We start from the raw sequence: 11,903 nt of genomic DNA on the forward strand, positions 1-11,903 counted from the left end.
AGAAGTAAACCTTATATAGAATTATTTAGCATATATTTCAAGACTCGTTAGCCGCCTGCATGTGTGTCGTGATGGTTTTAGCATATATTGTACCAAATTGTGCACCGGATATGACAAGTATGGTCGTGTTATAGTTAAATAAATTAATTGCCCAAACAGTCTGTGATACACAATCTTGAAATAACTCGCTTTTATGTGGGGTGAATGTCATGTGAATGGCTATCGATAATTTTAATGGTGTGGAAGTTGACGTACCGTACCAAACTCGTGAATGTCGTGTGAGTGCTTATCACTTAACAAAAACCTTATCTTGGCTTTTCAATTCATCCATTAAAAATACAAAAATTTATGTGAACACGGAGTCCTTAATATTTTAATTTTGAATATTTTAATATTAGCAGAACTTTTCAGCAAACTAAAATCATGATTTTATCTTGTTAATTATTTATGCAGGCACACGCTGCGAGTCTAACTCTTAAATTGTTGGCTAGAACCATGTTTGAAAGCCCAATCTTCGATTTTTTATATACCGTTCTGTCCTTATAAATGTAGTTCCAATTGAAGCTTTTGGCGGGAGGCCTAATTTCTCATGATCTCAACAATTGCTTCAACTCTGAAGCAAAAATTCAAAATTAACCCAAAACCCATTTTTGCAAACCCCTTCTTTTCAACTTATAACAATCAAGACTTCATTTCACTCCTACCATTTTGCAATAAAGTTTCAGAAATAACTCAAATACACAGCTACATGATCAAGACCGCCTTAGACACTGTAACATTCCCAGTAAGCAAGCTTCTAGCAGCTTCTATAATAGACACACATTATGCTATGTCTATATTTAAATATATTCAAAACCCAAATGTGTTTATGTTTAATACAATGCTTAGATGCTATTCTATTAGTGAGTATCCTTATAAAGCAGTTTTGCTATTTAATTACATGAGGGCTGTTGGTGTTTTGTTAGATGAGTTTAGTTTTGTTTGTTTTGTTAAAGCTTGTGCATGTTTGAGAGAGATTGGGATTGGTTGTTCTGTGCATGCAGTTGCGGTTAAAAGTGGGAATGTTATGTTTGGTAATGTGAGGAACACTGTTTTGCGGTTGTATTGTGTTTGTCGGAGAATTGAGGATGCACGTGTGTTGTTTGAGGAGGGTTCTGAGAGGGATTTGGTTTCGTGGAATGTTTTGATTGGAGGGTATGGTAATGTGGGTAGGGGTGATGTTGTTTTGGATTTGTTTAAGGGAATGTTGTTGGAGGGTGTTCGGGTTGAGAGGAGTACGATGTTGAGTGTTTTGTCGGGGGTGAGTGAGAGTTTGGAAGGAGAGTGTGTTCATGGTTATTGTATTAAGTGTGGGTTTTGTGTGAATTGTAGTGTGGTTACTGCTTTGGTTGGTATGTATGGGAGATGTGGAAAGATGGATTTTGGACGGAGAGCGTTTGAGGAAGTTAAGGTGAAAGATGTTGTCTTGTGGAATTGTCTGATGGATGGGTACGCGAAGAATGGAATGCTAGAAGAAGGATTATCTTTATTAAGATTAATGGAAGTTAGATGTGTAAGGCCTAATTCGTCTACATTGGCAGGATTACTTTCTTCTTGCGCAACGTCTGGAGCTCTTGCAGTAGGTAAATGCATTCATGCATTTGTGGAGCAGCAACGGCTAGTACTAGATGCAGTTCTCGGGACAGCTTTGTTGGATATGTATTGCAAATGTGGGTTGCTCGGGGAGGCTGTTGATGTTTTCAAGAAGATGGTGAGCAAGGATGTGAAATCTTGGACTGCTATGATTTTAGGCTATGGGATGCATGGGGAGGCCAAAGATGCTATTATGATATTTTATCGGATGGCGAAAGAGGGATATAGGCATAATGAAGTCACTTTCTTGGCAGTTTTAAGTGCTTGTAGCCATGGGGGGCTGGTAGCTGAAGGAACAAGTTTTTTTAAGATGATGATTCAAGACTACGGCTTAAAATTAAAGGTTGAACATTACGGATGCATGATTGATCTTTTTGGCCGAGCAGGATTGCTGGAGGAAGCACATAAGTTAATCAAGAGCTTGCCTATTAAGAGCGACGCCACTGCCTGGCGTGCATTACTTGCAGCATGCAGAGTCTATGGGAATGTTGATCTAGGGAAAAGTGTGAAGAAGGCACTGAAGGATAACTATGGTGAACATCCTGCAGATGCTATCATTCTTTCAAGTACTTATGCTGTTGCAGGTAGCCGACAATGCCTTCAAACAACACAGGTATTAGGAGGAAAGATACTACACAGCTATGAATATGGATCTCGGCGAGTGAAGGAAGCTGGATGTAGTGCCATCGAGTTGGGTAACAATGATGATTGATCATAAGAAACACAGTGTGTAGCTGTACATTACTCCAAATTAGTGAGTAATTTGGGTGAATTGAGGTTCTCCAACGAAGCTTCGCCATGTTGCATAGTACTAGACATTGCTTTGGATAACAGATGTAGCATATATAGCAAGCATTTGTTCACCATGTTTTGGCATAAAGTTTCCAAAGTATGGTACATGCCCAGTTGCAGTATATTTAAGGTACACTGTTAATCAAAGATATTAACACACGGGGAAGTAAAAGAATTTTATAGAAGTCAATTCTTTCTGAAAATTCAAAATATTCACTCACTCTCAAATTTGTGTTTCATTTCATAAACCATTTCTACTAGCTATTTTCTACCCCCTCTTTTTACATATTACATATCTTTGCACCTGGTTCTAGTTCTACTATCCTAATATTAGTTCTACTTCGTCAAGCATTAAAATTTTACAAACTTTGGCAAGGTGAAGATGTCACGGAAGACAATTCTGTAATGCTCTTTCTTCCATTAGGTAAACCGATAGAGCACCAGAAGCTAGTTAGTCACTGGTCAGTATGTTGTGCTCTTCACATACTCTTGTCCCATTTTCAGCCCACCACTTCTCTGCTTGTTGTTCAGTGAAACGTTTCCGACTGCAGAGAAATACCAGAATATTTAGTCAGTGGTAAGAACCAGTAGGCTGGATCAAGCATTCATCATTAAAAAGCGTCAATGTAAAATCTACAATCACTATTATATTTTCATATTTCTTCAAATAGACCTCCATTCTCCTTGCACTAAGTTAAGACTTAAGAGCCTATAATCGTGGCAGTCTACAAGACCAGCTCAGGTATTCTTTTTTTTTTTTGCTAAATGACCAGCTCAGGTATTCTATTTGATATATCATATATGTACCACTTAATTTATTCCCCAGTAATTGCTGAAGCAACAACTGATGTTAATAATCAATACCCCAGTTCCATCATTATAATTACGTAACGTAACAAATATAATATCCAGTTATTAGTTGCCCGGATGTTAAAAAGAATTAATCAAAATGAAAAAAGAAAATAAGAACACATAATTAAAGAATAGTTGGGAAACTGACAGAAGACTGATATGATAGAACATTGAAAGAAACAATGTATCAATGGTGGGGATACCAAGTGGATCAAAAAAACTAGTTGCGAACTTAAAGCATGTCTCAGTATATAATTTAGTTTAGCTAAAAGAGATGGGCAATTTAAGCAAAATGCTCGGGTTACCAATACATGCAACTTGACATATCTCTACATTCACTTTACATGTAAATTGGTCGCACTTGTAACTTGGACAACATGCAGGAGATGTCACATAGGATAGTTATACATATTGCCACAAGACTGGATAGCTTTGTAGTTGGTGCTATAATTTTTCCACTGACAGTGATTTGCTTTTAGATAAAAGCTAAAAGGATGTCAAAAAAACTCAGAACTATTTGTAATACTGATATGCAATTGAACTACTATATCAATCTTTAAAAGTCCACTTACGTACACATTAGTTGACGACCCATACCTGAAACGAACACGTCTGAGTTCATTGCCACCTCCTGGCAAGGAAGAAAGAGTTACATATACTCCGGGTTCATACTGTAAGACCGACTCTGTTGTCTGAGTTTGAACCTTAGATCCATTCGGTAAACTTGAATGATTAGAATTTTCAATTGATTCACTTTTAGGAGGGGACAGTTTCGTTTTGATGCTCTCATAGACCGGGCTACTCGTATCTTTGGACATTTCACTAGTAGAATCTTTATTGCTGGAAGCATGTCTCTCTGGAAACCTTTCAGCCATCTCCTTAAGCTGTAATCATTAGAACATTGAGCATAAAGATGCAAACTGTTATTTATGACTTCTGTTTAAACAACTTAAATGAAGAAGTATTACATATGGATAAAAAATTGTGGACAGCACCTAAAACACCGAAGACCTCAAGTGCAAACATCCCTATGTTAGACTTTATAGTAGAAAAAAAAATCGGCCAAGTTATACAAAAGGAAACCTAGGTTTTGCAACAAGAAATCAAGGAAGATATGAGCATACTAAAATTAACAAATGAGCCTTCACATAAATTTTTTTAATTGGATGGATCGATGGTGTTTGTATAGTTTATAAGGCTCCACTCAACATATTGTGTATATTAACAACTGACAGCTAAGGTTTCAGTGGCTCTAACCCTGTGTATAAGTTTTGCTACAAATCCTAACAAAATTGTTTCGTCCTTTTAGGCTTTCTTCAATATATCCCTGTAGACATCTTTAAACAACAATTGAAAAACCACAAAAGTGATTGCATTATTACGTGGCTGCCAAGTTAGTCTTCTTGTTTGACTTAAAACAAAGATAAATAGTTCCTTACGGGAAAGAGTATGCATTTTATAACACACCTTGAGTACTCCTATATATCAAGATGGAACACAACTAACCTGTGCAGTTAAAGACTTGATTACTTCCTTTGCAGCTTTGCATTTTTCAGCTTCATCTGCAGCAAATGCAGCTGCCTCCTTCAGTTCCCTTGATTTTCTTTCCAGTTCAGCTTCAAGAAATTTGGATTTACTAGCAAGACCTTCGACCTACAACCAAATTTGAACTACTCATTGAGCTAATTCAGTTTAATCATAGGATATAAATGGCTAGTGAGGGGTCACTTATATGTATTTGGCTCAAATAGATCTATGCAGCCACTTATTAATGTAGTGAAAGCGATGTTCAGCATGAATGCCATCTTAAATGGCAGAATGTTAGTAACTCCCTTTATCTTACAAGAAAAAAAGAAAGAAAAATAAAACCTTTACGCAATGCTTTTGATAATGCGATTGTTCATCACTTGTCTTCACTAATAAAATCAGCTTCCGAATTACTGAATTGTATTAGATTTAGAGTCTACAAAAATTAGTTAACTTTGGAAAATTAAAAAAAAAAACATAGTTATTGCTTAGCAAAAAAAACATAGTTATTGAAATATTTGGGCGGACCGGAACATGCATTCCATGATCTATTGTACCTAAATTCATATTGTAATGCACAAAGTAAGGGAAAGGCTTGCTATCAGACAAAATATGCTTGGTTTGATTGTAGGCAATTGAATGAAAAATTGTAAACAAAATGAACTAAACACGAAAAGAATGCAAGAGGGTAGAGTGAAAAATTAAAGGGTGCAAACTTTCTATGACATGGTTTTTGAAGAAAAAGAGTAGGAAAGGAAATGAAGCATTCATTCTCAAAATGGTGGGTTCGACCTCTACTTTAAATTGGTAGTGAACGAAGGAATGAAAATGTAAATAATCAACTACAATATAGTATAAATTCATTCATTCTCTCTCAATACTATTCCATCCAACCAAACAGAGCATAAAACAGTTAAATCCTAGAAGTTTCAAGAGAAAACATATATATGTGGAGAGGCAGAGAAAACATGTTTTAATAGGAAACATATTTGTGTGGAGAGGCAGATATAACATGTAAGAAGAGAAAGCACGCTATCATGTTTCATGGACATGTAAAAATAAAGACTGGGTGCTAAAAATACAGATACTTCTGCAAACACTACCTGTTCCTTTAAATATATGACCTCCTGGCTTAAACTCTCATTGTCCTGCTTAGGATCATCGAGAATCATATTACTTGTAAAGCGGGGCAGGGATTGTGTTGGAGAGGGAATCTGAGGTGAAACTGTCTTCCACTTTACAGGAGATGCAGCTCGAGAAACAATTCTGGAATTAGGAACAGAAAGTGATATGCAACTCCTGGAAGCTCCAGAGAGAGAACCTGGTGCTTTTGGGCAAGTGAGGCTTCGCATTTCAATATTTCCATTAGGAAGTTGAGTCATACGATTGTCCGTTTCATTATTCATACAGTTCCTGGGATTTCTCCCTTCGCCTAGGTTAAAGGAATTGAGAGAAAATAATTTAGACATCTGTCCTTGAACTCGCGGACCTCCGGTTTCTTTTTCTCCAAACTCACTATTTTTGGGAAGCGTATTCCAGCTTTTAATTTTAGGAATCACCCTAGGAGTTCCAACATCCATGGACTTCTGAATCTTGGTATAACAGTCATCACAGACACGGTATGACTTGTTCGAACTTGGGGCCAGTGAAGCTTTCAGGGATTTTTTAACGCTGCAAGCTTTGCAAAAGACAAGACCGCAGTTATAGCAGTTGTGACGTTTTCTTCTGAAATTAAATGGATTACGGCAACCAGTGCACAAAGAATTGTCAGAACATGATGCCCATTTGTGAACACATACAGCAGCAGTAAAATTGGAACCACATACAACACCTTTAACTTGCTTATCTTTAAAAAATTCAACTAATGTAGGTGTGTGACGGTCAATATAATCTCCATGCCCAAGTTGCCCATTTGCACCCTTGCCCCACGTATAAATCTCGGTTTTCGAAGTCAAAACTGCAACATGATAGGAGCCACATGCAATTTCTTCTACAAAACAGTCAGCGATCTTGCCTTCGATACAAATAGGAGTTTTACCATCAGCAAGAGGAGTCCCTAGTTGCCCGTAGACAGTGCTCCCCATTGTATATAATCGTCCTGAGGTAGTGACACCGACAGTTAAATTGTTTCCACATGCTACTTTGGAGAAGCTTATATCAACTAATGCAGCTACAGGCTCAGGGGCAAGTCTAGGTGCTTTATCACAATGACCAAGTTGGCCCTTGTCTCCATCCCCCCAGGTGAACAGCTTCCCAGGTATAGAACCATCACGTGGTGGGGAAGTAGAAGATTTGTTCTCCACTTCAACAACAGCAGCAGTGTGCCAAACTCCACAAGCAACCCTTATTGTCCTGCACTCTCTCAGTGTTTCCACTTCTCTTGGAATCCTAATGTTATTACGGTCTCCATGCCCCAAGGCGCCAAAAGTTCCATCACCAAATGTATACAACTGGCCGGCAGATGTTATAAGAGCTGTATGCCAAGTTCCACAAGATACAAATGATACACGAATACCCTCCAGGAGTCCACTTACTTTTTTGGGGATTGAATGGGTGGTACTACTTACATGTCCAAGTAAACCTGAGTTGTAGTTACCATCACCCCAGCTATATAGATCGCCCGAAAGAGTAACTGCACATGTATGATATTCCCCACATGCTACCATCTCTATGTTCATGCCACTAAGAGTTTCAATAAGCTTTGGGTGGGAAACATCTGCTTCGACACCATGCCCAAGCCTTCCTCCTGACTCCTCTCCCCAACTGAATATTTCCCCTTGTTTGGTGACTAAAACAGCATGCCTACTACCACAAGCAATGGTAATAGCATCAAGTACCATGGTAGACTCTAGTGCTTTAGGTAGATGGGCATCCATCATGGAACTAGATGGTTTACCATATATGAGCACCCCACCACCCACCACCCCATTACCAGTGCCTTCTCCCCATATGTAAACATCACCAAGGGAATCAGTATCTTCATGAAAAGAACCCTGGCTTGATGAGCTCACAGCACTGGACAAACTGACTCGCATTGTATCAGATGCAGAAGTGCGACCATTTGCGTTGTCCTGACCCCCAGATTGAACTGAGGTGGGAGAATAATTAACCGATTCAGCCTGTGGTAAACTCTTGGTGGCTGCAGTAATTGAAATGATATTAGAAAATGCTTTTCCCAACCGGCTCTCTGTTTGTTGACCATCTCCCTGATCCTAATACACGCACACAAAAGGAATAAAATGAGATACTGGAAACATATCAATCACAATTCACAAGAATAAGAGACGTATATATTGAAAAGGATAAAGATTTGGTAATTACAAAAAATGCACTTGATGGAGAAACTCTTCGTCCATGTGGACTTTCCGATGCTATACTTTCAGTCCCTGCTTCACTTCTTAGTTCACTTTTCACTTTACGGTAGCTACCACGAGCAATTAATGCCTTTAGCGCAACAAACCAGACCTCAGCTTCATCCTTATCTTTACATATCTGTCAATAGAGTCAGAAGGTCAACGTAGATCTTCGAGTTTAACATAGTAATGCTTATTATGCTATTCAGGCCAAGTTATTTTCAGAGTGAAATGCTTATTATGCTAATCAGGCCAATTTATATAAACAGGTGGAGAATTATTCAACTTTATATAAAATCAAAAGTTAAAAATAATTAATCTTTTTCTCCGCCAAAAACATTAAAATATTGGAAAACTTACTAGATCCAACGATCTATCATTGTAAATGAGAGAAAATGACTGATATTCTTTCTCTGGCCGAGGATACCGCTGGAATATTGCCTGAACAAAAAGAAATAGCATGAACAAATTGTACAAGAATATGTTTCAGGAAAAGTTCATATCATTGGTCAAACTAAAAAACGACACCAGAAACATGGTACAAGTGGCACAAAAGACAAACAAAGACGTAATGAGTTTCTAATGTTTTCCATGAACTAATTGCACAAGCATAGGATAAGTAGTACTGTAAGTCTGTAATAGCAAACTCACAGTGCGCTGTCCAGGTATAATCTTTGATACATGGCGAAGTTCAAGCTGTTTTTCTTCTCTGTCATCATACCATATTAGTTTGGACTCATCCTGCAATGAAGCGGCAAAAACAAAAATATTAGAAATTACATCGTATATAAGAAAAGAAAATGTCTTTTTCAAAGAACCGTAATGTATTTGAAAATATTAGAAAATGTCTTTTGGCTAATTACACACTCACACGCCCATTTTTCTGCCAACAATAGTTGAACTCTCAACCTCCCATAAAGGAAGCAAGGGAGATGCTGCTACACCAAAAGGCCTTTTATTAAGTTCTGTTCTTTAGGATCATGAAGTAAAGCACCGACTTTTTTTCCGGTCAGAGTTCGCATAATGACACAACACAAAGCATCACCATTCACCACTGATACTGATAAGATGATTACCTAATCATAATTAGGATACTCGGACTGAGAATAGTATGATGGGCATCTCAGACTCGGTCAAGTAATGTGTGTTACCAAATAAGGTTCTTAAGTCAATATATATATTTGGAAATCGAACAAAGAATAGGAGACCAAATTAGAGTAACCATGGTCAAGGTACATAACTGAAGTTAGTGGACTGTTTTAAGGTACATAGCTTGCCTATGCTCTTAAATTATACAATAAGTAAAGGAATTAATTGTACCACTGATGGATAAGATGGAACAAAATTTATTAATGTTGACCCCTACATTTGACTACCCAGCAACAGCAAATTTAGTTTGGAATATACTACAACGAAAACTATTTTGCCATCATGATCAGAATGCACAATGGAATTGACTGAGTGTAAGCGCCAATTATGTGATACGGTTATCCACTCATCCTTGAATACAAGAGATTTGCACCAGATGAACTTCATATTTGGCAGACATGTCATCCTAAAATACTTATTAGCTATACAACTACTTGTTTAGAAGTACATACATGAAATAAGGGGATTTATTTTATTAAAGCTGGGGTATATCTAATACCATGCCACGCAACTTACAGAAGAAAGTCGAAATGGGCAAAACTTCGGTTTCCCTCTGCGCCCATATTTCAGCAAACTTGCCCCTCTTTTGAGTGCTGTAAAAGCCTGTATTTTACGAAAAATGAGTAATAAGAAAATATTAATACCAAGCTTGCCTTTTCACTACAAGAGTATAAAAGCAAAGAAGTAGAACGAACCTATGCTTCTTACTTATTACAAAAGAAAATAGTATTAACAACAATACTTTTTTATATTTTTTTATAATTTTTAAAATTAACATAACTAAGGAAGTGGTAGTATATTAATTTCCATCACCAGTCTCTTATATTATTAGTAATTAGTAATGGAAAGTGAAAAATGAAACAACCAAGAATACTCTCCTTTGCTTTACCAAGAAAAAAAAATGTGCTCTGGATTTTGAATGATATTAATATGCTTCACGAAAATTCAACACAATAACAGATTCGATTAGCAATTGCATGGCTGTAACAACAACAAATGTACTGAGGATAGTTTAAATTACAAATTTTAGAGAGTCATCCTTTGAATCTAGGAATTTAGAATGACTCTTTCAAGAGATGAAATAAAAAGAATCATTACATTTGAACTTGTTGAAAGGTAATCCGAAACTTACCATATCAAAGTCAAAGCTTCAAATCTCTTCTAAAAACATTAATACATGCCCTATACAATACACTTGAAACAGAAAGAAAATGTAGAGAATCACCTGATCAACGTCCCGGTCTACAAGACTATTTTTCTGCAAATCAGCCATTCAAGTTGCAAGATTTTGCGAAATACAATTATACATCCCAAACCCATTTGAAAAACACCAAATCTGTTTATAACCCATAAAACACATCAGTCTAAAAGTCCACCTCTACCGAGTAGTCTAGCTCCGGCGCCTCAATTCTCGAAAACCTACCCCATTATCACTACATACAAACACCTTCACAGCCCAAATTTCCAGCTCATGAACACTCTTCTCAAACAAACCCTCAAATATCTTCTGTCCAATCTGGTAAAAATGCAATCTTTAGCTCTAAACCAGCTCAAGAAACAACCTTTCTTGCAAATTACAAATCAAACAACCCTAATTTCACAACCCCATTTAATATCTTATGTCCAGTATGGTAAAAATGCAATCTTTAGGCTTTAAACAGCTCAAGAAACAACCTTTCTTGAAAATCAATCAATCAAACAACCTACTTTCACAAACCCTTCAAATATCTTCTGCCCAATGTGGTAAAAATGCAATCTTTAGCTCTAAAGCAGCTAAAGAAACAATCTTTCTTGCAAATTAACCAATCAAACAACCTAGTTTCACTAAAGCTTACAAAAATCAAAAATGGGTAATAAAGATTCTTCTTTTAAAATATAATAATACATAATTTAAGCAATGTTAATGAAGATTTCACCAAAAATCAACAAAAAAACTCAGATAAATAAGCTTCCAATTTAGTACCCCCAAACCCCAGAAAATAAAAAAATTGTAGAATATTAATTGGAGGTCTTCTAAATTGGAAGGGGTTTTCACACGAAATAAAGAATCAAAATAACAAAAAATAAAGAACAGATAAATGAAGGAAGAAAAAAGGACAAATATAGATACAGATTGTGTATGTATAGGAGGGGAAAAGGATGATTCTTAACGTGCGCGCCTCTCTTCTCTGTTCCAGTTTCTGTTCTTGTTCTTTATGAATGGACCCCTTCTTTATTGCACTTACTGCCACGTCATCCTCTGTAACTAGGATTTTGTTGAAATACACATGTTTTTTTGATAGTGATAGTTTTTCAAATAATTTTTTTTTGTTTTTAAATTAAACTAGCTTAAAACTGAAAAAATGACAAAAATACCTCTTTTTTTAAACTTTGTGACAAGAATACCATTTTTTGGAATGTTTGGCCAAAAATACCTACCTAATACGCATTTTAAAATGGGGTATTACTAATACGCATTTTAGAAATGGGTAACTTGTATAAAAAAAATTAAAAAAAAAATTATTATGGACAAAGCATGATACGCATGTGCGTATCATGATTTTACCTTTTTTTTGTTTTTTTTTTGTTTTTTTTTTGTTTTTTTTTTAAATAATACTC

The 11,903-nt window shown here is 36.5% G+C and overlaps 2 protein-coding genes across 2 annotated transcripts; one reads left to right on the top strand and one right to left on the bottom strand.

Annotated features, from left to right (window-relative positions):
* The first annotated feature begins 472 nt into the window (after positions 1-472).
* Positions 473-2,540, top strand: LOC141668977 (pentatricopeptide repeat-containing protein At1g26900, mitochondrial). Its single transcript, XM_074476041.1, has one exon. It carries the CDS (start codon positions 590-592, stop codon positions 2,342-2,344), a length of 1,755 nt encoding a protein of 584 aa, XP_074332142.1. The 5' UTR covers positions 473-589; the 3' UTR covers positions 2,345-2,540.
* A 51-nt stretch (positions 2,541-2,591) lies between these two features.
* On the bottom strand, positions 2,592-11,498 carry LOC141668976 (PH, RCC1 and FYVE domains-containing protein 1-like). Its single transcript, XM_074476040.1, has 9 exons — positions 10,531-11,498; positions 9,822-9,908; positions 8,808-8,897; positions 8,517-8,597; positions 8,125-8,295; positions 5,907-8,015; positions 4,783-4,929; positions 3,874-4,160; positions 2,592-2,969 (listed from the first exon to the last, which is right to left on the bottom strand). Exons 1-9 carry the CDS (start codon positions 10,576-10,578, stop codon positions 2,876-2,878), a joined length of 3,114 nt encoding a protein of 1,037 aa, XP_074332141.1. The 5' UTR covers positions 10,579-11,498; the 3' UTR covers positions 2,592-2,875.
* Between the last annotated feature and the right edge of the window lie 405 nt (positions 11,499-11,903).

The sequence above is a fragment of the Apium graveolens genome, chromosome 6 (genome assembly GCF_009905375.1).
Source record: "Apium graveolens cultivar Ventura chromosome 6, ASM990537v1, whole genome shotgun sequence".
Taxonomy (NCBI): domain Eukaryota; kingdom Viridiplantae; phylum Streptophyta; class Magnoliopsida; order Apiales; family Apiaceae; genus Apium; species Apium graveolens.

Coding starts and splice junctions, on each gene's coding strand:
- LOC141668976 (XM_074476040.1), bottom strand. CDS start 10,578: ATGGCTGATTTGCAGAAAAATAGTCTTGTAGACCGGGACGTTGATCAG. Junction 8,296..8,516: donor ATGATAGATCGTTGGATCTA/GTAAGTTTTCCA, acceptor CTCTATTGACAG/ATATGTAAAGATAAGGATGA. Junction 8,016..8,124: donor CTCCATCAAGTGCATTTTTT/GTAATTACCAAA, acceptor TGCGTGTATTAG/GATCAGGGAGATGGTCAACA.
- LOC141668977 (XM_074476041.1), top strand. CDS start 590: ATGATCTCAACAATTGCTTCAACTCTGAAGCAAAAATTCAAAATTAAC.